Source organism: Saccopteryx bilineata, chromosome 2 (genome assembly GCF_036850765.1).
Source record: "Saccopteryx bilineata isolate mSacBil1 chromosome 2, mSacBil1_pri_phased_curated, whole genome shotgun sequence".
Taxonomy (NCBI): Eukaryota; Metazoa; Chordata; class Mammalia; order Chiroptera; family Emballonuridae; genus Saccopteryx; species Saccopteryx bilineata.
In genome coordinates, this window is record NC_089491.1 from 38,571,757 (window position 1) to 38,598,188 (window position 26,432).

The 26,432-nt window shown below is 47.7% G+C and overlaps 2 protein-coding genes across 6 annotated transcripts; both read left to right on the forward strand.

The window, feature by feature from the left end:
* Window positions 1-637: 637 nt before the first annotated feature.
* FANCG (FA complementation group G) lies at window positions 638-8,138 on the forward strand. 5 transcript variants are annotated; one of them, XR_010729061.1, is made up of 15 exons: window positions 638-959; window positions 1,080-1,200; window positions 1,405-1,495; window positions 1,902-2,033; window positions 2,275-2,477; window positions 3,195-3,330; window positions 4,181-4,311; window positions 4,416-4,562; window positions 4,691-4,842; window positions 5,597-5,663; window positions 5,929-6,212; window positions 6,365-6,411; window positions 6,606-6,761; window positions 7,667-7,758; window positions 7,910-8,138. XR_010729061.1 is itself a non-coding variant. In XM_066256849.1 (15 exons), the coding sequence occupies exons 2-15, from the start codon at window positions 1,105-1,107 to the stop codon at window positions 8,016-8,018; spliced, it is 1,875 nt and encodes a 624-aa protein (XP_066112946.1). In that variant the 5' UTR covers window positions 638-994; window positions 1,080-1,104; the 3' UTR covers window positions 8,019-8,138. The 5 variants fall into 5 exon arrangements, 4 of the variants coding, with proteins under 4 accessions (XP_066112946.1, XP_066112945.1, XP_066112947.1 ...); XM_066256849.1 differs by having other exon boundaries at window positions 638-994; window positions 7,635-7,758; XM_066256848.1 differs by having other exon boundaries at window positions 7,635-7,758.
* A 1,502-nt stretch (window positions 8,139-9,640) lies between these two features.
* VCP (valosin containing protein) lies at window positions 9,641-26,364 on the forward strand. The gene is made up of 17 exons (XM_066256847.1): window positions 9,641-9,939; window positions 14,674-14,785; window positions 14,957-15,129; window positions 16,551-16,693; window positions 17,270-17,400; window positions 17,915-18,046; window positions 19,089-19,191; window positions 20,023-20,156; window positions 20,236-20,371; window positions 20,726-20,838; window positions 21,248-21,412; window positions 21,504-21,626; window positions 21,890-22,102; window positions 22,836-23,144; window positions 23,470-23,625; window positions 25,382-25,536; window positions 25,692-26,364. The coding sequence occupies exons 1-17, from the start codon at window positions 9,923-9,925 to the stop codon at window positions 25,795-25,797; spliced, it is 2,421 nt and encodes an 806-aa protein (XP_066112944.1). The 5' UTR covers window positions 9,641-9,922; the 3' UTR covers window positions 25,798-26,364.
* Window positions 26,365-26,432: the final 68 nt, after the last annotated feature.

Sequence of the window (26,432 nt, forward strand, 5' to 3'; positions counted from 1 at the left end):
CATTCTATGTGTGTATGTGCATAGTAGTATCTTATGGTTGCAATTTGTATTTCCCTAATGGTCAGTGATGTTGAGCATCTTTTTGTGTGGCTATTCTTTTGTGTGGCTGAGAATAGCCACACAAATGGCTAAGAATAGCTATTCATGTATCTTTTTGGTAAAAGTGTCTAATATTTTTTCTACCTGCCTTAAAATGGTTCAAATAAGTCTGTATTATTGAGCTTTGAGAGTTACGTTATGAATACAAGTCCATTAAATTTTCTTGATGGTGTCTTTGTAGCATAAGAGTTCATAGTCCCCCCCCCCTCCCCTTTTGTTTTTGCATACGAATATCGAATTCCCCTAGCTCCATTTGCTGAAAGGATTGGGCAGGTACCAGGGAGCAGTGCAGGCGGCACAAACACAGGGCTATGCTACCAGCAGTCAGTCCGTATGCAGTTGAGCGGACTGCGGGTGAGCTGCTGATGCTCCACGGTGAGCAAAGGAAGGATGGCCCAATTATGATACTAAGGACTTTGGTCTATCCGTTCCTTTCGGAGATTCTTCCGGGCCGGACTTTTCAAGCTGCTCTAACCCGTACTACAACTCCCAGCATGCATCGCACGGGCTAGCCCTCCGAGGAAGGGAAATTCAGCAAACCTGCAAGGGAAGGGCTGAGCCACGGGCTCTGGTTTCTATGTTGATTTCTCAAGGCCACGGCGAGGGCTGAGCAGGTGGAACGGCGAGTGGTAACGACCTTCTCCATCAGACACACCTTCGGCCCCCCACGGCCTCGGCCTTCCTTGCTGGTCTGGCTGGACTCGTTTCTTTTTCGAGTTTCCCGCTGGGAAATACCTTGAAGACGACCAACCGCTGCCAAGAGTTTTGCTGGTTCCGCCAATCAGAGGCGAGGGTGAGAGAGCCCCGCCAGGCAGCGAGGAGAGAGTTCTTTTCTCCTGGGGAGTAGCAGAGGAGACGCGGTAGGACCCCGAGGGAGCGGAGGAGACGCGGCAGGGTGCGGAAGTGCTCGGGCCCTTCCCGCTCGGGTGGGGGCTTTGGCGGGGCGGGGAACAGGCTTACCCTTTCGCAACCCTCTTCAGGTGTCCCGGCCCAGGCTTGGCCACCATGTCCCACCAGACCCGTCTGGCCTCGTCAGTGCCACAAGCCAACTGCCTGGACTTGTGGAGGGAAAAGAATGACTGGCTAGTACGACAGGCCAAGGTAACGCGGCTGCTCGGACTCTGGCTTTGCAGCCCCAAAATACCAGTAAGAGGGTTTGCTGTGGATTTATCCCAGCGAATGGGGTGGGGCTGAGCTTGACCTCTCCGGAAAGCCAGTAATGACTGGAAAATGACTTTTCATGCCACTGCTGCAGGGGAGAGGAAAGGACTTATTCTCAGTGACACTATACTTCATGTTTGGCAGGTGGCTCAGGACTCCAGTCTTTCTCTGAGGCGACAACATTTGGCTCAAGATGTGCTAGAGGGGCTCAGGGGACTCCTCCATAGTCTGCAGGGTAAGCAGGGTCCTCCCCAGGATGGTCAGTCTTCCCTCCATCCCAGCACACCGCACCCCACCCCCTCCACAGCCAGAGACCAGTTCCTCTTTTCCACTTCTGAGATTAAGGCAGTTACTCAGGGGACAGGAAATCCTGTTTAAGGCACAGACAAGACTGGAGTGCATCGACTTTGTACAGGTGAATCTCCTTGTTATACACATATACCCACACGGAGCAGCATTTGAAGAAGTGGTTTTCAGAATGGTCTGATCTGGAGAACTTTCTGCTTTTTCCAAACTCTATCCAAAGGGTGTGTTCTTTATTGAAGCCATTTGGTTGAGGTGGGATGATATCTGGTTTGGGATCTTATTCAGGGAATCTTTCATGGGGGAGCAGACTGTGAGACTAGCCTTTGTTGCTTTAGGGCTCCCTGCAGCTGTTCTTCTTCTCCCCTTGGAATTGACTGTCATCTGCAACTTCACTACCCTGAGGGCCAGCCTGGCCCAGGGTTTCACTGAGGACCAGGCACAGGATATCCAACGGGGCCTAGAGAGAGGTGAGGGTCAGAGATTGTTTCTCATGTTTCCTGCCAGCCTCAGTCTGGGTTTAAGTCTTTGCATGGGGGGGAGGGGGATGGGACAGGGAGGGGGACATAATCTCACCTTTGAAGAGAAAGATGCCCTTCTCTGATCCTCCATGTGCTCCTCAGACCAGGAGTACTTTTGTGGTCTTTGGGCTCCTGCAAAAAAGAAAAGCTAGAGTTGAGGTTCTGTCTCAGCTGTGTGTATACTCTACAGTGATGGAGACCCAGAAGCAGCTGGGGCCCAGGCTGGAACATGGGTGCAGGGGGCTGTGGAACTCGGTCCTTCGAGCTTCCTCCCTTCCGCCAGAGCTGCTCCCTGCCCTTCACCACCTGGCTGGCCTGCAGGCTGCCCTCTGGCTGAGCACGGACCATCTTGGGGACCTGACCTTCCTGCTGCAGACCCTGAATGGCAGCCAGGTAATTTGAGAAGTAACTTGTATCTAAGGGTCTTTTCCCTCCTCCCATCCCTTCCAGCTGCAGTAGCATCATTGTGTGCTGGAAAGGCTGCTGGGTTGGTGGTCAGAAGACCTGGATTCTCTCAAGGAACCTTAGGTAGCCTTGCTGTGGTTGGTCCCTCCTTTGAGGGTTCTCTTGGGAGCATTTTTAAAATAGCTTAAACATTTGGGGTGAGGTTAGAACTGTCATGACCTTGCTGGAGTCACTTCCCAGTCTCATTCTTTTCATCAGTAACTCAAACATGGTCCTTGCCCTGTGTCCTCATGGATTTATCCTCAGTGAGGAAGTACACTAGAATAGCTTATCATTGTCCCAAGTTTTTCTTTCTTTTAATTTAAAATTTTTATTTTTAGAGAGAGAGGAAGGGAGGGGGAGAGAAACATCAATTTGTTGTTTTACTTATTTATGTATTCATTGATTGATTCCTGTATGTACCCTGACTGGAGATCGAACCTGCAACTTTGGTATATGGGGATGATGCTCTAACCAACTGAGCTACTCAGCCAGGGTCTGTCCCAGGTTTTTCTTCCTCCCTTTATCCTTTCCCCACAGCTATCTATCCCTTAGTATTGGGGGAGCAGGAATCAGGAGGACCTGAATTCAAGGTCTAGCCAGGGTGGACAGATAGGAGAAGAAATAGCTACCAGCTTGGATCCTCTGATGTCCTTCTCTCCCCAGAGTGGGGCCTCTGAGGATCTGCTTCTCCTTCTAAAAACTTGGAGCCCCCCAGCTAAGGCGTCAGATGACCCGTTGACCCTACAGGATGCCCAGGGCTTGAAGGATGTCCTTCTTACAGCATTGGCCTGTCGCCAAGGTCAGTTAGCAGTCTGATTCATTCCTTCTTCCTCATTCCCCATCTTAAGGAGCCTCTAGGCCAGGGGTCCCCAAACATTTTACACAGGGGGCCAGTTCACTGTCCCTTAGACTGTTGGAGGGCTGGACTATAAAAAAAACTATGAACAAATCCCTGTGCACACTGCACATATCTTATTTTAAAGTAAAAAAACAAAATGGGTCGGCCTAGCGTGTGGAGGACCCGGGTTCGATTCCCGGCCAGGGCACACAGGAGAAGCGCCCATTTGCTTCTCTACCCCTCCGCTGCGCTTTCCTCTCTGTCTCTCTCTTCCCCTCCCGCAGCCAAGGCTCCATTGGAGCAAAGATGGCCCGGCGCTGGGGATGGCTCTGTGGCCTCTGCCTCAGGCGCTAGAGTGGCTCTGGTCGCAACATGGCGACGCCCAGGATGGGCAGAGCATCGCCCCCTGGTGGGCAGAGCTTCGCCTCTGGTGGGCGTGCCGGGTGGATCCCGGTCGGGCGCATGCGGGAGTCTGTCTGACTGTCTCTCCCTGTTTCCAGCTTCAGAAAAATGAAAACAAACAAAAAAAAAATGGGAACAAATACAATATTTAAAATAAAGAACAAGTAAATTTAAATCAACAAACTGACCAGTATATCAATGGGAACTATGCTCCTCTCACTGACCACCAATGAAAGAGGTGCCCCTTCCAGAAGTGTGGCGGGGGCTGGATAAATGGCCTCAGAGGGCCACATGTGGCCTGCAGGCCATAGTTTGGGGACCCCTGCTCTAGGCTCATGACTTTCCTGTCATGTCTTATTTAATTTATGCCCTATGGGCCTCTTTAAGCTCATACCCTGATTGATCTCAGGTCTCCAGGAGCTGAACACAGGGAATCTTCCCAGGGCACTGAGCAACCTGCACGAAGCAGCCTCAGGTCTGTGCCCACGGCCTGTGTTGGTCCATGTGTACACAGCGTTGGGGACCTGTCTCCGGAAGATGGTAAAGACAGTGCCTGCATGGGTTGGAGAAACCATGAATGTTATGGACAGCTTTTTTCTTTGTGAGGGTAGCTACCTGAGGCCTGTGTCCTCTTACCCCTCTAGGGCAATCCACAGAGAGCTCTGCTCTACTTGGTTGCAGCCCTGCAAGGGGGATCAATCTGTGGTCCGCCGCTTCTGGAAGCCTCCAGGCTATATCAGCAACTAGGCAACACAGTGGCAGAGTTGGAGAGTCTGGAGCTTCTGGTTGAGGTAAGGAACTATGCCAGTGGAAGATTTGGGGATTGCTGAGGTGCTTGTGTTGAAGCATCTAGTCAAGGTATAAGCAGAAGGAAGTATGGCTCCCAAAGATTGTTATTTTCTTCTTTTGTCCTTTTTAGGCCTTAAGTGTTACTCCTAGCTCCGAAGTCCCCCATTTTCTTATTGAAGTAGAGTTGCTACTCCCACAACCTGACCCAGCCTCACCCCTTTGCTGTGGCACACTGAGCCAGATCAAACACCTGCTAGCAAGCCGATGCCTACAGACAGGAAGGTGAGGTTCTGCCTTGCTCACGTGAACTCCTCTTTTCACTTCTGATGCCTCCCCTGTGACTGTTCCTGTTCTTGTGAGTCAGGGGGGTAGACAAGTCAGTGGCAGGACATAGGTCTCAACTCCTTCTCCTGCCTTGCCACTAGACCTGAACTGAGAACTCTTCCTCCAGAGACTACCTTGTATCTCTTTAAAACTCTGAAGTCTCCTGCCTGACCAGGCGGTGGTGCAGTGGATAGAGTGTCGGACTGGGATGTGAAAGACCGAGGTTCGAAACCCCAATGTCTCTGGCTTGAGTGCGGGCTCATCCGGCTTGATAGTGGGCTCATCCAGCTTGAGCATGGGGTCACAGACATGACCCCATGGTCGCTGGCTTGAGCCCATAGGTTGCTGGCTTGAGCAAGGGGTCACTGGCTTAGCTGGAGCCCCCCCCCCCCCCATCAAGGCACATATGAGAAAGCAATCAATGAAAAACTAAGGTGCAGCAATGAAGAATTGATGCTTCTCATCTCTTTCCCTTCCTGCCAGCCTGTTCTTGTCTGTCCCCCCCCCCCTTTCTCTTTCATTAAAAAAACAAAACAAAAACTTTGACATCTCCTCCCAAATCCATTCTGTAAGTAGGGTATAGCCATACTGAGCCAAGATCAAAGCCCAAACACCCACTACCCAGGGCCCTTGAGCATCCCTCCCTTAGCTAAGAGCCCTTGGAAGGCACTGCAAGGATCTAATTTAAGGCTCATGGGCTATAACTCCTCAGGGCAGAAGACGCTGTAGAGCATTACTTGGACTTACTGGCCCTGTTGCTGGATGATTCAGAGCCAAAGGTGGGTATATCTTCAAGGTTTTTCGCAGTTGGGGTGGGAAAGGGTTGGAGTTTCCTTTGGAGCAGAGCTCATGCTGTTTTCTGGTTTTTCCTCTGCTCTTCTGTCTGGCCAATCTGACTAGGCAAGACCAGGAAGGCTTCCCAGAGCAAGGGGTTTAGGGATACAAGTAACAGGTGGTTTTTTTCCATAAGGTACCAGAGCCTTGTGAAGAGGTTAGGGATGGTGGCTTATGTTTGTTCAAGACTGCATCTTTTCCCCACCCCAGTTCTCCCCACCCCCCACAGGGCCCTGCATGCCTGAGGTGTTCTTGGAGGCAGCAGCAGCACTGATCCAGGCAGGCCGAGCTCAGGATGCTTTGACCGTATGTGAGGAGCTGCTGAGCCGCACAGCATCTCTGATCCCTAAGAAGCCCCGGCTGTTCACAGATGCCAGAAAAGGAACCAAGGAGCCACCACACTGCCCACCCTGGATCTCTGCCACCTACCTGCTTCAGGGCCAAGCCTGGGTACAACTAGGGGCCCCAAAACAGGCAATTAGTGAATTTAGCCGGTGAGCCCAGGAAGCCAATCAGGGTCCTAGGGGAAATGTGGAGGGGTACTTTTCTGACTGGGACCTGAACTGGTGAGCTCCATTTTTTAACTGTTCACCCCAGAGTTTCTGAGCTTGACTCCTTTTTGCCCCTGCTCTATGTCCCACTTCAGGTGCCTTGAGCTGCTCTTCCAGGCCACACCTAAGGACAAAGAACAAGGTGATCTAGACTCTCACTTTTCCTCTTCCCTCCTGGATGTGGTGGTGGTGGATATCAGTTCCCTTTTCATGTGGCCCAGCCAAACAGGAGATTTAAGAGAAAGGGACTCCAGACACAAGAGATAGAGGGAAACTTGGGGTTTTGGTGACTATGTGGTTGGGAACACACTTCTTGACTTTGGGGGTGGTCCCTAGGACCTGCTTCCAACTGTGAGAAGGGGTGTACATCAGATGTGGCACTACAGCAGCTTCGAGCAGCTGCCCTGATTAGTCGTGGACTAGAATGGATGGCTAGTGGCCAGGATACCAAAGCGCTACAGGACTTCCTCCTCGGTGTGCAGGTGTGCCCAGGTATGTATACTTACATGATGTCAGCTAAGCAGAGATGCACAAGGACAAAGAGGCCCATGGAGGGAGGGAGGTACTGAATGATGTTCCTAGATAGGAGGGATGAATGGGTTTGTGCTACATATACCTAGGGAAATACCCAGGTGTACAGACACACAAGACATAAACAAATGTGTACGAAGGCCTCTCAGGAGTTCCCCAGTCTTCCCAATGTCCTCAGACACAAAGACAATGACTTGTGTTGGGAGTGTGTTGGGCAGGAGCAGAATTAGCTGAGCCCTTTGTCCTGAGCAGGCAGTGCTTAGTGCTAGGAATGGTTGGGAATGTCATGGTTCAGTGTGTAACTGTAGGCAAGATAGTTTCCTGCTTTATGCTTCAGTTTCCCCTTTTGTTTATTTTTACTGATTTATTTTTCTTTTTAGTGAGAAAGAGAGGCAGACAGGGACAGACAGATAGGAAGGGAGAGAGATGAGACTCATCAACTCATAGTTGTGGCACTTTAGTCATTCATTGTTTCTCATATATGCCTTGACCAGGGGCTTTCAGCTGAGTCAGTGACCCCTTGCTTAAGCCATTGACCTTCGGCTCAAGCCAGTAACCTTTGGGTTCAAGCTAGCAACCATGGGCTCATATCTATGATTCCAAGCTCAAGCTGGCAACCCTTGGTGATCCTGCACTCAAAGCCAGATGAGCTTGTGTTCAATTCAGCGACCCAAATTGACCCAAGTTCAATTTGGGGTTTTGAACTTGAGTCCTCAGTGTCCCAGGTCAGCGCTCTATCCACTGTACCACCACCTGGTTAGGCTAGTTTCCCCCTTTATAAAATGCTTCAGACTGGGTCAAGTTCTAAGACTGTACTCTGGGGTGGGGCTACAGGTTATGGAGACGCTTCCTTTCACTTGATTCAGACTCTAAGGAGGCTGGATCGGAGGGATGAGGCCACTGCTCTTTGGCAAAGGCTGGAGGTCCAAACTAAGTTGCCCCAGGAGAATGCTACATGGTGAGGCCTGCTGACTTGGGTTTGAGGAACAGTTGATGTCCTGGAATCCTTGGGTCTGTTGGGGTGGGTGGTGATGAATGAAAGGGAAAGAATGGCTGCCCAACCTTCTGCCTATGCTTTATTCTTAGGTCTCACCCTTATTGCTCTCCAGGTCTCTCCCCCTGTACCTTGAAACCTATTTGAGCTGGATCCGTCCTCCTGACCGTGAAACCCTTCTGGAAGAGTTTCAGACATCTCTGCTGGAGCCTTGTGACCTATAGCTGCCAAGTTTTGAAAAGTCTGAGCTGGGGCCCATTGGGCCATCTTTATATGGGGAGGGCTTTCTGTTTTACCATCCTTGGAGAATGTGTCTGGAGCTGACCATTCCTATATTAGTTTGGCTTTGGAGAGATTGGTGGCAAAATTTGTTGGCCTGGTTACTTCCACCTAGTTCCAGAGGACTCCCTTCCCCCAGCACCACCAACAAGGCATTGACTGCTCCTGCTGACTTTTTTTCTTGTTTCCCCTTTTCTGGTGTTGAGTAAAATCTCATATCTCGTCTGCCTACTACATATGACTTGAGTGGAGTGGCTCATAGCTGTCTGATTTAGTTGAGTACCGGTTGTGTAAGGTGCTCTATCCCATCATCTACCTATTGACTGGAGGTCGGTAGAAGAACGGGTTACAAGAATCCTTACACAGAAAGCAATGACCAGCCTGCCCTGCAGTGGTGCAATGGATAGAATGTCAACCAGGAATGCTGAGGTCGCCAGTTTGAAATCCCCGGGCGTGTCCTGTCAAGGCACATATGAGAAGCAGCTACTATAGGTTGATGCTTCCTGCTCCTCCCTCTCCTCTTTACTCTCTCTAAAATCAATAAATGAAAAAAAAAAAAAAAAAAAAAGCAATGACTTGAGTCCTTCCCATTGTCTAGAGGCAGAGGCCCAAAGCCTAAGATCCTGTATGAAGTGACTGAGTGGAGGTAGGCCTGCCCTGGTAGGTGGTCCAGGCAGGTCTCTTAGACAAAATCAGGTATTTGACTTTTAGAGGGGAGATACAAGCAGATTTGAGTCTCACAGTGACTTCCCACCCCCTCCTTAATCCCAAATTCTATAAATTTGAAATTTGACTGCCTCAGTCAAATGTGTCTGTGTGGATCGGGATGAAGGATGCTGCCTATTGAATATAGACAGGGTTAGCTGGCATTTTGAGCCCAGACTTCAACTCAGCATGCAGTTTTCCTGCTGCTTTGGGCTGTATTGAATCCGCTGTGTGTTCCGTGGTAGCCTTCTGACTCCTCTCTGGACTTGAGTGCCCTCCTTCCGCAAATCATTAATACCCAGTGGTAGGAGGACGCCTGTACTTCCAACCGGAGGAACTGTAAAGCCTTGAGTGATTAGGGTTAACCAGGGAATCGGAGGTGCAATGATTATAGGATAGCGTGGATTAAGATCTGGAGTACTAGTCAAACGGTCCAAAGTAGGAGTGGCTTGAGCCAGCTTTTTTATGGTGAATCCTCAAGTTCTGGAAGAAGATAGGTGTGGGTTATAAATGCAACAGTGCTAGATTAATAAAAGGATTCAATCTATTGTGCCAGATTTTTCCAGCAGAATAAACTCAGGAGCCAATGAACTGAAGCCAAGTGGGAGAGCCCGCCTCCAAGGGTTTAACACTCCTTTCGCTAGTCGATCTGCCCCACTCCTTTCGTTGGTTGGTGGAGAATCCCAATCCGTCCAGGAAGCGTAGCGTTGCGGCCAATTGACGTGGCGTTGCATCCCTGAGGCGGGAGCCAGGCCAAAACGAATTTCCTGATTGGCTGTGGTCCGCGGGTTGCTGGGGAGAGGCACCGAGAGGCGGGCGGGAGTACCTAGAGCAGGCGCTGATTGGTTGAGGTGAGAGCACCTCTTCTTCCGATGATTCGGCTCTTCTCAGCTCAGTTTCTGAAGCGTCTGCAGCTGTCGTTGGAGTCGTCGCTGCTACCCGTTCGCAGATCGGGAGCCAACGACTCCTGCCCGCCCACCGCACGGGTGCCGCTTGGAGGAAGCGAGAGGGAGGCTGCCTGTGATTTGTCAACGCCGCTCGCCACTCGCTCGGGAGAGCCGAGCCCCGATCCAGTCGGTCGCCAGCCACCCCTCGTAGCCGTTACCCGCGGGCCGCCACATCCGCCGGCTGAGAGGCGCGCGCCATGGCCTCCGGAGCCGAGTGAGTGTGTGTGTGTTTGCGTGTGTGTGTATTTATGTGCGCGCGCGCTCGCTGCGGGTGCACGCACCGGGGACACTTCGGCGCTGGGTAGGCCCGGTGGGGCCTGGCCGTGGGCGCTAAGATGTGGATACTGGGAATGAAGGGGATATGCAACTAGAGGAGAGGAAGGGAATGAAGGAGGGGCTGTGGGCCCTGCTGGGCTGGCTACGCACCCGCGCGCCCCCTAGGCGGGGTTTGCGCTGGGCCCGGGTCGGGGCCTGGGCCGGATCGTGCTGTGTCATGCAGGCCCCAGCCAGTCTGATTGGCTCACCTGGGACGGGCCGTACCGGCCTAGTGAGGTCTGCGAGCCCACATCGCCGGCGCGGGGCCGCGGGGCCTGGGGGCGCCCCCTGCGATTCGGCCCACCACCCGCTGAAGGCCTTTGGTTCCCGGAGAGAGCAGGCCCCGACGCCCTAACCGGGCACGGTGGGCGTGGACTTGGGGCCACGTGAAGGCCTTCGGAGCCCAGAGACACAGGCGGAGGCCGGAGCCGGGGAAGGCCCGGCGAGCTCAGGGAAACTGACCATGGCACTTTCGGAGCCGGATCCGCCTGGCTCTTGGTTGGTTCGTGTGCTACCTGAGTAGTGAGGGAGACAGTGCGCCCTGCTTTTCGCTTCTGGTCTTCTTCCTATTTTAGGTTAGTTATTCGAACGAGTGAATTTTAGTCAGTTTTCCAGGATGTTATGAAGTAGGTGCAGGGAGAAAGGCACTTTTCCTTTCTCTATTATTTTAGGTTCTTGGCTATATCGTTCGAATCTGAGTACCTATTTTCTGGGCCTTCCTAGATTTCAGCCTTCGTGGTGTGAAGGTTAGAGTTGCCCTAACTCTTCCAACACACACGTTTTTTCCCCTCGAGCTTCTATGTTGAGAACTTCTGGGCCCTCCAGTCCTGAGGAAAGCATCAGATAAAACCTGACCACTTCTGTCCACTGAATTTAGAATCAAGAGCTTTACAAACTGAGAGGGAAAAAAAAAAGGACAGCCATCCTATGGAAACTTTTATGCAAATCATCTTCCTGATTTAAAGAAAATTTGTTTTTTTGGTGTGTTCCTTTTTTTTTCAAGTTTCTGAATCGAAGTGAAGTATCACTTAGTCACCTATTTAAAAGGACCACTTATTAGTACTTAAAATATTACCTTGGGTTTTCCAGTCAGTCTTTTGTTTTCAAAACTAAAACTACAAATCCATAATAGATGGTTTCTAACCTTATGTCATCTTGATAACTCTTACCTGAACTCCCTCCAAGTCAAGTCCCCTATGGGGTTCTGGCCCATTGGGGTTCTGGAAAGGGCCTGACTCATGCTGAAGACAATGCAAGAGCATCCAGGACTGCTGGTGGGTCATGATTAGACTGAATTCCTCTTTTAGAGGTTCCTTGCTTTGATCTCAGTAGGTAGATGTGGCACTAAAGGACTTTGTCGTAAGGAAAGAGCAATACCACTCACCTTCATTGCTAGGGTCAGGACTGGTAGGCAGATTGGAGGTTTTCCTAGAATGCAGCTTTGGGGTTAAAATACAAATTATGATGATTAGAGGCAACAACGATTTTATTTTTCTTCAGTGCCAGTTCTATAGATTAAGCAGGAAAATAGGCAGCGCTTGGAGGGTATTTTGAGGTGTGAGGAAGAGGGAGAATTGATGGGTTTAAATTACTTTCAGCGATCGCCTTGACCATGGTTGCCCTCCAGGGTGTTGATAAGCCCCCCCACCCCCCGAATATTTGTCTGCTCTGTTGCATTATGCCCAAAGTGCCACACTTTTGGGTTGGGAGAGGCAAGTTTAAGCCTAGGGGACTCCACACTTGGAAACTAGTTTAAAGGTGATAACTAAAGATGCAACCTATGTGAGAGGGTCAGCAGTAAGTTTATAATTTTATTATGTGAATGGGATTTGTCTTTCTGTTTGTATATCAGGACCAAAAGATATATAAACCCTGTAACTCCATAGCAGGTATTCTCTTTTTCTTGCAAGTTGTGAAGCTGTTTCTAACAGGAATACTATTTTGTCTTGTTTTGTTAACTAATGTACTCCTGGATCCCAGAACAGTGCCTGGAATATAATATATATATATATATATATATATATATATATATATACACACACACACACACACACACACACACACACACACTTGTTAATTTGTTGAATGAAGAAATAATTCATGGAAGACATTCTTTTTTAAAATTTTTTATTTTTTACCGAGACAGAGAGTCAGAGAGAGGGATAGATAGGGACAGACACACAGGAAAGGAGAGAGATGAGAAGCATCAATCATCAGTTTTTTGTTGTGACACCTTAGTTGTTCATTGATTGCTTTCTCATATGTGCCTTGACCGCGGGCCTTCAGCAGACCGAGTAACCCCTTGCTCAAGCCAGCAACCTTGGGTCCAAGCTGGTGAGCTTTGCTCAAACTAGATGAGCCCGCGGTCAAGCTGGCGACCTTGGGGTCTCGAACCTGGGTCCTCTTTATCTCAGTCCAATGCTCTATCCACTGCGCCACTGTATGGTCAGGCAAAGAAGACATTCTTTATTATTTTTTAAAATTTTATTTTATTCATTATAGAGAGGGGAGAAAGAGAGAGAGAGAAGGGGGGAGGAGCAGAAAGCATCAACTCCCATATGTGCCTTGACCAGGCAAGCCCAGGGATTTGAACCGGCAACCTCAGCGTTTCCAGGTTGACACTTGATCCACTGCGCCACCACAGGTCAGGCTCGACATTCTTTTTTATTTATTACTTTGCTTTCTTCATTGTCTGGCCTCCTTGTTGTGGTTAATGCACATGTTTTTTTGACCTTACTAAGAGGAGGTAGCTCTTCAAAGGGAGAGCCCACTGAGTTTAGTTAGTGAAGGCTGGAGATAAGCTAGATAAGAAGTTGGTGTTGGGTAAATGATCTTTTCTTGTAGGAAATAATTGAAACTGGATAGTTTAAACCAAGTGTAAATTCAGGCAACCTTGGTTTGGGTGAGATGAATTTGAATTTGCCCCATATCTCAGTATTTCTTGGTTTTGATCCTTTGAGCCAACTCCATGGAGTTGTGTGTCTTTACAGAGCTTGACCCTTTTTCTGGAGATTGCAGATCTGTTAGTGTTTTTAAATATGATGGTCTTTTTTTTTTTTTTTAACTTTATTTACTTATTTATATTTTACAGAGACAGTGAGTCAGAGAGAGGGATAGACAGGGACAGACAGACAGGAACGGAGAGAGATGAGAAGCATCAATCATTCGTTTTTTGTTGCGTGTTGCAACATCGTTGTTCATTGATTGTTTTCTCATATGCGCCTTGACCGAGGGCCTTCAGCAGACTGAGTAACCTCTTGCTGGAGCCAGTGACCTTGGGTTCAAGCTGGTGGACTTTTGTTCAAACCAGACGAGCCCGCGCTCAAGCTGGCGACCTCGGGGTCTTGAACCTGGGTCCTTTGCATCCCAGTCCAATGCTCTATCCACTGCGCCACCGCCTGGTCAGGCTAAATATGATGGTCTTTATGCTTGGCATTTCTGTGGCTTATGGAAAACCCTGGCATTCAGCAGTGTAGCCAGTTGAAAGGGAGGTAGTGATAATTTTGCTTCATAGTCCCCAGTCTTGCGTGATGGGATTTGGGTCCTCCCTGAGCCCTACAAAGTTGTCTTGATAAACTTCATTCTGCACAAAGGTTAGCAAAGAAAGAACTTGTGCTAATTAATCACACTGACTGTTATTACCGTATGCCAGGCATTGTGTTGAACATTTTGCATTCATTACTCTTACTTAGGGCAATGCTACATATTCTCACTCATTTTACAGATTAGGATGTCAATTTCCAGAGAGGTTAAATAACTTGCCCAAGATCACAGTTAGGTAATGGCAGGGTTGGGATTCAGACCCCTTTTCTTATTCACTGTTATATCCTATCTAAGATTATTTTCATTTCTCTAATTGTGCTTAGTCTCCACTTCATCTTTTTAAGCTATAGTTTTCTTTCATTTATTTACCATTTTATTTATTTATTTTTGAGAAAGAGGAAGGGAGAGAGAGACAAAAAAAAGAGACACTGATCTTTCTGCCAGGGCTAGGCCATAGTGTTCTGACCCTTAGGCTTTACAGCTAGGCTACTAGTACTCAGAATACTGAGAGCTACTGGAATGGGAATTGTAATATGTGTTATTACTCTTCATGACCTTGGCCGAATTTCCTTTATCTGAGCTCTCTGATATAGGGACAGCTTCATCTATTTGTTATTTTTTTTTTTTCTTTGAAGCTGGAAATGGGGAGAGACAGCCAGACAGACTCCCGCATGCGCCCGACCCGGATCCACCCGGCACGCCCACCAGGGGTGACGCTCTGCCCACCAGGGGGCAATGCTCTGCTCCTCTGGGGGGGTCGCTCTGCCATGACCAGAGCCACTCTAGCGCCTGGGGCAGAGGCCAAGGAGCCATCCCCAGCGCCCGGGCCATCTTTGCTCCAATGGAGCCTTGGCTGCGGGAGGGGAAGAGAGAGACAGAGAGGAAGGAGGGGGTGGGGGGTGGAGAAGCAAATGGGCGCTTCTCCTATGTGCCCTGGCCGGGAATCAAACCCGGGTCCCCCACACGCCAGGCCGACGCTCTACCGCTGAGCCAACCGGCCAGGGCGTTATTTCTTTTCTAAGTGTGAATTTTTTAAATTAGTGGGGTCCCTGGAGTATATTGGGACTGACTTTTTTTTTTCTCTTTTTAGTTCAAAGGGTGATGACTTATCCACAGCCATTCTTAAACAGAAGAATCGTCCCAATCGGTTAATTGTCGATGAAGCCATCAATGAGGACAACAGTGTAGTGTCCTTGTCTCAGGTAAGTTAGGTCCACAGTTCAGTCATTTCTTATTGCACTTAATCTGAAGGATTTCCCCATTTTTCTTGCAGTGCCCACAGATACAGTGGGATTTACTGGGAATCCCAACCTCCAGGGCTGCTGCTTACCCCCTGGCTCAGTGACCCAAAGGCCTTAACCTTCTTTCCTCAGCCCAAGATGGATGAGCTGCAGTTGTTCCGAGGTGATACAGTGTTGCTGAAAGGAAAGAAGAGGCGGGAAGCTGTGTGCATTGTGCTTTCTGATGACACATGTTCTGATGAGAAGATTCGAATGAATAGAGTTGTTCGGAATAACCTTCGTGTACGCCTAGGGGATGTCATCAGGTGTGTGTGGGGTTCTTGGCCCCTCAGGGATGGGAGGCAAGAGACAGCCTGCATTATGGTCAGGACCCCTATGAAGGCCTTGGCATCTGCAGGTATAAGAAGCCTCCTAACTATGGGAAGACTTATGTATCAGGGTTGTCTTGAGATTTTGGTTCTGTCTCCTTAGGACTTTAAAATCTGCTTCTGCTTGACCTTTGGGACAAAGGCATTTCTACAACTTTCTTGATGCTTTTTTTCTTTTTACTACAAGAGGTATAACTACCACACCTTAGACCCTGGTTTAAGATGCCATTTTAGGGCGTGTATCTGCCAAATAACCTCATTATTGTGTTAGGACTAGAATAAGGTGGGAGTGTTGGATATGGAAGGTGGATTCCTAGCAGGTCTTTTTTTTTTTTTTTTACAGAGACGGGGAGAGTCAGAGAGAGAGAGAGATAGGGACAGACAGGAACAGAGAGTGATGAGAAGCATCAATCATTAGTTTTTCGTTGCGACACCTTAGTTGTTCATTGATTGTCTTCTCATATGTTCCTTGACTGTGGGGCTATAGCAGTCCAAGTAACCCCTTGCTCAAGCCAGCAACCTTGGGTCCAAGCTGGTGAGCTTTGCTCAAACAAGAGGAGCCCACGCTCAAGCTGGCGACCTCGGGGGTCTTGAACCTGGGTCCTTCGCATCCCAGTCTGACGCTCTATCCACTGCACCACCGCCTAGTCAGGCCCTAGCAGGTCTTTTTAAGGATCCAAATTAATCTAGGAGAGAGGCATAGTTTGAGTCAGACCCAGGATAGCTGAAGTCTGAGTGATTTTGGACTTTAGGCTAGAAACTTTCCCATTTTGTAGTCATCTCTAGCTACTGCTACCCAACCACCTGTCACCTGGCCAGGAATATCTTAGGCTTTTGATTGTTTTTTATAGATTCTGGGTTTCGTGTAGCCTTTTTGGAGGTGCTTAGTCAGTGTTCTCAAGGTGCTTTGACCACCTGGCTGAGATTATTTTTTCATTTCTATTTCTCTGACCGTGACGTTTAACAGACTAAGGCTTCCCTTTGTAATATTGGGTCACCAGCATTAGCCAGAACGGGTCATCGTTGGATATCTCTCACTGAAAGGGTTCCAGATTTGTCTTCTTTGTAGGGGTTCCAGATGTGTGGGTCTTCCTTTGGTTCACTGATTGGGAGTGGGCAGCCCCAGAAGCTTCTTCTAATAGCTTTTATGACCCCCTCCCTGAGTGTGACTGTCTTAGTTCTGCCTGGCTGTTCCTTTTTCTTTGCTTCTACCCTATCCTCCTGCCTCTCTTCACCTAAAGCCGTCCCTGCCTTTTCTCTTTCACTTGCCATCAGCTCTCTGTGCCAGGCCCTTTCGGACACCCAGTGCTTGGGGCCGCAATGTGGCTGGTAACGTGGAGTCTGCTTGTCATTCTCAGCATCCAGCCATGCCCTGATGTGAAGTATGGCAAACGTATCCACGTGTTACCCATTGATGACACAGTGGAAGGCATCACTGGCAATCTTTTTGAGGTGTACCTTAAGCCGTACTTCCTGGAAGCTTATCGACCCATTCGTAAAGGTGAGAGATAATTCTAGGAACTGAGATTAAGGATGGTTGTTAGGGATACTTGGTAGTAAACCTTGGAATATCTGTCTTAGTCTCATATATATGTATACATGTGTACTCTCTTCTTTCCCCACCACCCTTGCCTCCTTCCCCCCATTCCCCCGTTACGCCATTATCTCATTACCCCATTACCATTCTCTGCTCCAGGAGAGTAAGCTACCTTTTCTTAAATCTCTGAAGGGGGAGGTGGGCCATTTTGGCTGTATCACAGTCCAAAGTGTATTTAATATTCAGCACAGCTTTACCATTGGTGATTGTTATAAAAGCTTGGGTTGCTTATACCCAGAAGTCAAAACCTGATGGGCTTCTGGCACATCAGATTGTTCACTGTCCTCTTGAGAGGTAGAGGAACATTTCACAGGTTAGCCTTCTCCTTTTGCCTGATGCTTATCAAGATCATGGGGGTGGGGAGAGAAGAGGGCAGTATCTAGTGAACTTGGCATTCTAGACCCCAGAATCTGATGAGTAATTTTCACTTGGTCTTGTAGTTGACACCTCTAATTGCTCTTGTGTTGATTGCTCCCATAGGAGACATTTTCCTTGTCCGAGGTGGAATGCGTGCTGTGGAGTTCAAAGTAGTGGAAACAGACCCCAGCCCTTATTGCATTGTTGCTCCAGACACGGTTATCCACTGTGAAGGGGAGCCTATCAAACGAGAGGTGAGTTCTTTCTCTGATCCTGATACCTGACTACATGGTTACTCAGTGTGACGCAGTCATGTAACTAGCAAGATGGGGTGCTCTGTGGAACTAAGCTGCTTTGTAGAGGTGGGAAACCTCCCAGGTATTCATTTCTGGGCCTAGGTGTTTCTTAGAAGTATCTGATACCAGCAATTTTTAGAATCTAGATTGAACCAAAATGATCTAAGTGGTTGGACTAATTTTTGAAGAAATAATGATGGTGGGGCTGGAAGCCCATTTACCAGAATTTCCAGCTTCAGATCTTAGGAGAGCCCTTCTCAGTAAGACTAAGGACAGTGTGAGAGGGAAAAAGCTATGCTAGAAATCTCTGCTTTGGGGCTTTGAGTTGTTCTTTGAGGCATGGTCCCTTTAGAGGAGAGTCTTTAATACAGCAGATATTTTCACTCCAGATTGTGTAAGGATTTAAAGAAATTCAGCGATTGCTGATAGTAGTGTTCTGCCTTCTCCTTTTCTTTGTCTTCTCCATATTCAGGATGAGGAAGAGTCTTTGAATGAAGTAGGCTATGATGACATTGGTGGCTGCAGGAAACAGCTAGCTCAGATAAAAGAGATGGTGGAGCTGCCCCTGAGACATCCTGCCCTATTTAAGGCAATTGGTGTGAAGGTAAGCATCTTGGGCTTTGGGATATAGTGTAGGGTGGTGATTAACAACTGCTTGGTGTCTAATCCTGGGACCTATTTTTATATATGTTTCAATATTTTCTTTGATTAGAGAGGCAATAATAAATTCTTTGAGTTTATTGAGGGCTCTAAATTTATTAAAGCTACACAATGATCTAGAATAGAGTGGGCCAATGAAGTTCTCTGCCGTGTGTGTGTGTGTGTGTGTGTGTGTGTGTGTGTGTGTGTAAACCCTTTAAAAACACAAAGCCATTCTCATGGACCCTGTATAAACAAATCTCACCATAGCTTGCCAGCCTGTCTAGAAGAGTTCTGCTCAATAAAAGTGAAAATTAGGAAATTTGCAGAGCGTTAAGGGTCCTGAGTCTAAAACATTTGAGAACTGCTGGTCTAGATCGTAGCTTCCCAACCATTTCCATGTCATGGGATGCACTAAGATGAAATTATTACTCTTCTCCTAGTATGCATCGTATAAATAATTTGACCTTCTATGTGGGCACTGCCCATGTGCTGCCTGTGAAGGCCATACAAAAGATAACTTCAAAGAGAAAAACTTGTGGTTGGCGGTAAGGAAAAGCATTCAAACATGATAAATCTTGATGAGTTGTGATTCTTGGAATGAATGAGTCTTTGGCAAAACTCTTAAATGACTAAGCTAGTCCCTGGCTCTTGGTCTATCTGGAGTCAAGCCCTTGGCTTAATGGCCTCTTGCTTTTGCCTAATTGCAGTGTCTTCAGACTCACGATAGTTTCTTAGGGCAGTTTCTCTGCTCTTATTCTGCTGTGCAAGTTTTAATCATAAATGTCAGCCTTCTATCAGTATTTTCTCTGCTAAGAGGAGTGAGTGTAGCCTGAAGTAAGCTGTGTTCCTAGTACCTGTGGTTGAGGACTTATTCATACTGGTGTCAGGGATGAGCTGTGCTTCTCACCCTCCCTAGATAGAGCCCTATTCAAGCCATTTTAGGGTGGATGGGATTGAGAGAAGGTGGGAGTTTGTACCTAATCATACTCTGTACTGGTCCTCAGCCTCCTCGGGGAATCCTGCTCTATGGACCTCCTGGAACTGGGAAGACCCTAATTGCTCGAGCTGTGGCAAATGAGACTGGAGCTTTCTTCTTTTTGATCAACGGTAGGGAGACTTGTTTCACCTTGTGTTTGGACCCATTTCTGAGCTAAGCGTGACCCAGTCTCCTGAACTGGATAAATCATGGACACATTTGCACACATATCCTTGTGTACACTTTAGCATTTTTTTTTTGCTGGGATACATTATAGCTAAGTAAGAAACAAGGGGAAGATATTTTACTCTTGTGCCCCTGTCCTATCCCCCTTTGGGAAAGATTAAAGACAGGCTGAAAACATTTAGGGGTAGCAAGTTAGGATGGGAAATCAAAAAAGTCTATGCTAGTTTGTTGTAGAAGGTTTGGCGGAAAGTTACCTGGCTCTTTAAAATGATTATTTAACCCAAGGGGTTACTCGGTCTGCTGTAGCCCCATGGTCAGTGCACATATGAGAAAGCAATCAATGAACAACTAAGATGTTGCAGCAAAAAACTGATGATTGATGCTTCTCATCTCTCCGTTCCTGTCTGTCTGTCCGTATCTATCCCTTTCTCTGACTCTCTGTCTCTGTTAAAAAAAAAAAAGAATCATTATTTAGCTGTTAGAGGTCCAACTTTGTGCTGCTGCTTCTTCTCTGGCAAGAAGTCCCATAGCATCTTCTGTCTTCACACTTTTAGCTCCACTGTGAGATAAATATACTGAGTCCTTGGCTTTTCTTCAGCCTGGCCTGGTGGCTGTCTTGGGATGGTGGCTAAATAGAGGTTGTGGAAAAAAAGTAGGCAGAGGTTCCCTGTCACCTCACCAAGGACCTGTCTCTGGGCTGGGCAAATAAAATCTGATTATTTTGGGAATGAGGAAGGATGTAGTTTTGTCATTGCCTGTATTCTGTGTCCGCTCAGGTCCTGAGATCATGAGCAAATTGGCTGGCGAGTCTGAGAGCAACCTTCGTAAAGCCTTTGAGGAGGCTGAGAAGAATGCTCCTGCTATCATCTTCATTGATGAGCTGGATGCCATTGCTCCCAAAAGAGAAAAAGTAGGACCTTAACCCGAGGGATTAGTGGGGGGCTGAAAGATTCTGACTTCACTTCTGACCAGATATCTTGTCCTGGCAGACCCATGGGGAGGTAGAACGGCGTATAGTATCACAGTTGTTGACCCTTATGGATGGCCTAAAGCAGAGAGCACATGTGATTGTCATGGCAGCAACCAACAGACCCAACAGCATTGATCCAGCCCTACGACGATTTGGTAAGGATCTTAAATTCCTTTATGCTCTGTCCTTGTTTACAGGGAGATTATAACTCTATTGGGCTTAATCTCTTGAATCTCGTATCTGTCCTTTAGCTAAGTCATCTAATCCTGTGCATTTCTTGAAGTTTTTTGTAGTGATGGGGCTCGAAGATCTTTTTCCTTATCACATGCCCTAAGGTGACCATCCATCTTGTTTTGCCTGAGACTCAAGGGTTTCCCAGGACATGGGACTTTGAGTGCTGACATCAGAACCATCCTGGGCAGATTGGGATGGTTGGTCACGTTAGGCCTATCCCTTCTCCCCTCTGGACCAGAAATGAGCCCTTTTATGTTTATGCACCTTTCCCACAGGTCGCTTTGACAGAGAGGTAGATATTGGAATTCCTGATGCTACAGGACGCTTGGAAATTCTTCAGATCCATACCAAGAACATGAAACTGGCAGATGATGTGGACCTGGAACAGGTGGAGTAGTGATGAGGGCTGGCCAGGAGTTTTAGGATATCTATTTCTAATCAGTTGAAGGGAACTGGCTAGGAATATATATTGAACATGTGAAGAGACTGATTCTGATTCCTGGTCAGGAAAAAGGAAGTGATTTGAGATTAAATTCCAAAAACTGGAGTTGACATGTTTCTTGGTTGACACTGTATTAGAGTAAACCAGAATTTTGGGGGCAGCTTTGTTTGTAAGCCCCAAGCCCAGGCTTAAATACTTAAATTCTAGCCAGTGAAAGGATTGCTAGTATATGTTCAGATAAATGGGAGGACTCAGACATAGAAGTCAAGGGAAGAGGTCAGGATTTTGTTCTCTTTGACCTCCTGAGGCAGCTAGGTGTAAGAGACAGGATAATAAGCAGATCTTCTCTTTGCAGGTAGCCAATGAGACTCACGGGCATGTGGGTGCTGACTTAGCAGCCTTGTGCTCAGAGGCCGCTCTGCAGGCCATTCGCAAGAAGATGGACCTCATTGACCTAGAGGATGAAACCATTGATGCTGAAGTCATGAACTCCTTGGCAGTTACTATGGATGACTTCCGGGTAAGGACTGCACTCCCATCTTAGATCTGCACACATGCACTTTGACTCATTCTCTGGCAAGTTTCATCCCCATGTTTTTTTCCCTTTTTAGTGGGCCCTGAGCCAGAGCAATCCATCAGCACTGCGGGAAACTGTGGTGGAGGTGCCACAGGTAACCTGGGAAGACATTGGGGGCCTGGAGGATGTCAAACGTGAGCTTCAGGAACTGGTCCAGGTAGGGTAGCTTGGTTCAGGGTGAGTCACAATTTCAGCATTTGTAATTGAGTTGGTTAGTCTTTGGGTGTTGGCACATTCGTTGCAGGAATTGTGAGAGAATAATTCAGGAACCTGCTATTCTCATGTTTGAGGCACTAAGGACCCTGCTCCTAGGGAACCTGGATTTTAACACCACGGAATGGTGGGGGGTTGGCACCTGCTTGGTTAGGTTTCTTTCAGACTTTATAGGTATCCCTGAATTCTCTTTTGTTTTCCTCCTAGTATCCTGTGGAGCACCCCGACAAATTCCTCAAGTTTGGTATGACACCCTCCAAAGGAGTACTGTTCTATGGACCTCCTGGCTGTGGGAAAACCTTGCTGGCCAAAGCCATTGCTAATGAATGCCAGGCCAACTTCATCTCCATCAAGGGTCCTGAGCTGCTCACCATGTGGTTTGGGGAGTCTGAGGCCAATGTCAGAGAAATCTTTGACAAGGTGAGCTGTAAGTAGCTGGGTTGTCGCCTGACTAGGCAATGGTGCAGTGGATAGAGCGTCGGATTAGGATGCGGAGACCTGAGGTCGCCGGCTTGAGCGCAGGTTCGTCCGGTTTGACCAAAGCTCACCAGCTTGGCCTGACCTGTGGTGGCGCAATGGATAAAGCCTCGACCTGGAATGCTGAGGTCGCCGGTTCAAAACCCTGAGCCTGCCTGGTCAAGGCACATATGGGAGTTGATGCTTCCTGCTCCTCCCCGCCTTTCTCTCTCTCTCTCTCCTCTAAAATGAATAAATAAAAATTAAAAAAAATAAAAATAAAAAAAATAAAAAAAAATAATAAAAGCTCACCAGCTTGGACCCAAGGTCGCTGGCTTGAGCAAGGGGTTACTCAATCTGCTATAGCCCCATGGTCAAGGCACATACGAGAAAGCAATCAGTGAACAACTAAAGTGCCACAAAGAAAAATTGATTCTCATCTCTCTCCCTTCCTGTCTGTCCCTATTTATCCTTCTCTCTGACTCTCTCTGTCTCTGTCAAAAAATAAATAAAAAAAGAATCTAGGCTGTCTATTCACTTGATTGGAGACAAGGTAGAGATAGAGGCTGTTTCTTTGGGAGAGTTAAAAACATCTCATTCTGTCAGCTCAGCTGGGGCAGTGAAGGTCACTTTATTTTTCTTCTCAGGTCTGAGAGACCCGTTTGTGCTAATGCTTGAGTCTGCCTCTCTCCCACAGGCCCGCCAAGCTGCCCCCTGTGTACTCTTCTTCGATGAGCTGGATTCAATTGCCAAGGCCCGTGGTGGTAACATTGGAGATGGTGGTGGGGCTGCTGACCGAGTTATCAACCAGATTCTAACAGAAATGGATGGCATGTCCACAAAAAAGAATGTTTTTATCATTGGCGCTACCAACCGGCCTGACATTATTGATCCGGCCATCCTACGACCTGGCCGCCTTGATCAGCTCATCTACATCCCGCTCCCTGATGAGAAGTCTCGTGTTGCCATCCTCAAGGCCAACCTGCGCAAGTCCCCAGTAGCCAAGGCAGGTGCAAGATCTTGAATCCTCAAGCCAGTGTAAAGTGCTATTTGGTTCCCAGACAAAATTTCGTTGGGATTTCTGGGGTTAAGGTTGTAAAGGGAAGATTTAACCCTTTGAGTATTGAGTTTTTTGTTTACTCTTTGAGTGAGGGCGTACATGAACATTTGTACTACTCAAATTAAGAGTATAAGGATAATCTAGAATTGGGTATAAAACAGTGGTGAAAGATGGGACAAATTGGAATCGGAAGTGATAGAGTGGCTCAGAGGTATTTATGTGTCACAAGAGTAGAGACTAAATGCTAAGATACTCTGTTTACTTCTTTTAGGATGTGGATTTGGAGTTCCTGGCTAAGATGACTAATGGCTTCTCTGGAGCTGACCTGACAGAGATTTGCCAACGTGCCTGTAAGCTTGCCATTCGTGAATCCATTGAGAGTGAGATTAGGCGAGACCGCGAGAGGCAGACCAACCCATCAGCTATGGTGAGTTTGAATCCTTACCCCAAATATGCCAGTCATAGGGAGCCAGGGGACAATCTCCACCATGCCCTAGAGTGTAAGGTTTTTGGAAAGATGATCTAACTGAGGTATTCAGTAGGGTATTGAAGAGAAAGAATAACGGTTTACTCCTTCATTCTGGAATTATGAAGACTGAGAAGAGTTGGACAGGCTGTACATTCAGTGTGAAATAGGCTCCATGAGGAAAATCAAAGCATGATCGTACAGATAAACAAATAAAGCAGAGCTTAGAACCTTGGATCCATGGACCTTTCTTTCATTGTTGGTCTCATGGACCTCCTGAAACTAAATGTAGATTTGACATTTGAATGTAAGGTCTATATTATCTCGCTTGTTTCTCACTGTATTGTGGCACCATGTTAGAGAATAAATGAATGGATGGTTTTCTCTAACTCTTGGAGAGGGTCTGTAACATTCCTCTTGTCTCTCATAAAAGTATAAAAACTGATAAACTAATTCCAAGGAGCAGCCTCATTAGTCACAACAATTGGTATGGCTTATTAATGGAAGAGATAGGGTTTGAACTGGAGTGTTGAAGGGATACTTGAATTTGGATAAAGAAAATATGCAGCCCAAATAAACTGCTGTGAAGTAGAATTACAGAAATTGAGAAAACCTGGGTAGGTTTAAGATGGCATGTATTAAGGAAAGTAAGGCCACAAGGTAAGGTGTAATTCAGATGTAAACACCAAGAGCCATTGATATTTTTTCTTTTTTTTAATTTAAGACTTTATTGATTTTTAGAGAGAGATGAGAGAGAGAGAAAGTGAGGTAGAGAGGAATAAAGAAATTTCTGTCATTCCAAAAAGTTCCCTTGGGTCACTTGAGTTGGTTTTTTGTTTGTTTGTTTGGGGGGGTTGTATTTTTCTGAAGCTGGAAACAGGGAGGCAGTCAGATAGACTCCCGCATGCTCCTGACCGGGATCCACCTGGCATGCCCACCAGGGGGTGATGCTCTGCCCATCTGAGGCTTCGCTCTGTCGCAATCAGAGCCATTCTAGTGCCCGAAGCAGAGGCCACAGAGCCATCCTCAGTGCCCAGGCCAACTTTGCTCCAATGGAGCCCTGGCTGCGGGAGGGGAAGAGAGAGACAGAGAGGAAGGAGGGGGAGGAGGGGGGAGAAGCAGATGGGCGCCTCTCCTGTGTGCCCTGGCCGGGAATCGAACCCGGGACTCCTGCACGCCAGGCCGAAGCTCTACCACTGAGCCAGCCGGCCAGGGCTGAGTTGTTTTTTCTTTTACCATCCTAAGCCCGTGGCAACCACTGATTCTGTTTTGCCTTTTTCACAATGTTTTTAAGCAGGGCAGGTTTTTAAGCAGGACAGTGACTCAATTTTAGAGAAAATGACCTAGTGACTTACTTGACTTAGGAGTGGCAGGAAGGCCAGGTAAGGGATCTAGGCTTGGCCTCAATACTCCCTGGTGGTCTGTTTTTTTGTTTTTGTTTTTTTTTTTATAAGAGAGACAGACAGGAGGGGAGAGTGATGAGAAGCATCAATTCTTCATTGCGGCACTTTAGTTGTTCCTTGGTTGCTTTCGCATACATGCCTTGACATGGGGGCTACAGCCAAGCCAGTGACCCTGCACTCAAGCCAGCTAGCCTGCGCTCAGGCCGGCAACTTCAAGATTTTGAACCTAGGTCCTTTGTGTCCCGGATTGACACTTGATCCACTGTGCCACAGTCTGGTCAGGCCCTGATGGTCTGTTTTTACCAACCCTGCAGGAGGTAGAAGAGGATGATCCAGTGCCCGAGATCCGCCGAGATCACTTTGAAGAAGCCATGCGCTTTGCCCGTCGTTCTGTCAGTGACAATGATATTCGAAAATACGAAATGTTTGCTCAGACTCTTCAGCAGAGTCGGGGCTTTGGCAGTTTCAGGTAAGTAAGATGCAGTGGGAAATGCTTAAATTGTCTTGGGGAACTACACAACCAAGGTCCTGGGAGTCCAAAGTAGGCTAGAGGGGTAGTTGTGAAACTCCTACGTGGGCCCTGTCCTAACCTTTTTATTTTTTGCTCTGTTTTTGTGCACACAGATTCCCTTCAGGAAACCAGGGTGGAGCTGGCCCCAGTCAGGGCAGTGGAGGTGGCACAGGTGGCAGTGTATACACAGAAGACAATGATGATGACCTGTATGGCTAAGTGGTGGTGGCCAGTGTGCTGCGAGCTGGCCTGGCTGAACCTTGTTCCCTGAGGGTAGGGGCGCTTGCCCAGGAGGGACCAGGGCTGCGCCCACGGCCTGCTTCATTCCTCTGTCTGAACAGTTCAGCTACAGTCAGACTCTGGACAGGGGGTTTCTGTTGCAAAAAAAACACAAAAAACACAGCAAAACAAAAGCGATAAAATAAAAGTGATTTTCATTTGGGAGGCAGAAAGTGAATTACCAACAGAGAATTGGGCCTTGGGCCTACATCGTTTCTGTTGTAGTTTGGGACAGTGCAGGGGTCCTGTGGGTTGAACCAAAGCACTACTGCTACTCCCTACAGGAAAGCATCTGCAATTCACTCAATGTTTCCCGAGCCCTCTCTTCTTCCCCTTACCCAACCTGGGTCGGAGGGTGAAGGGCCACAGTTGCTGGGTGTTTATATAGAGAGTAGGTTGATTTTATTTTACATGCTTTTGAGTTAATATTGGAAAACTAATCACAAGCAGTTTCTAAACCAAAAATGACATGTTGTAAAAGGACAATAAACATTGAATCAAAATGGAGCCTGAGTCCTAGCACTTGTGCCTGTTTCTTTTTCTGGGAAGGGCCTTAGGCTACACCTCACTGCCAA

Coding starts and splice junctions, on each gene's coding strand:
- FANCG (XM_066256849.1), top strand. CDS start 1,105: ATGTCCCACCAGACCCGTCTGGCCTCGTCAGTGCCACAAGCCAACTGC. Junction 4,563..4,690: donor GTCTGGAGCTTCTGGTTGAG/GTAAGGAACTAT, acceptor TGTCCTTTTTAG/GCCTTAAGTGTTACTCCTAG. Junction 6,412..6,605: donor ACCTAAGGACAAAGAACAAG/GTGATCTAGACT, acceptor GGTGGTCCCTAG/GACCTGCTTCCAACTGTGAG.
- VCP (XM_066256847.1), top strand. Junction 14,786..14,956: donor GTGTAGTGTCCTTGTCTCAG/GTAAGTTAGGTC, acceptor TTCTTTCCTCAG/CCCAAGATGGATGAGCTGCA. Junction 22,103..22,835: donor TCAGAGAAATCTTTGACAAG/GTGAGCTGTAAG, acceptor TCTCTCCCACAG/GCCCGCCAAGCTGCCCCCTG.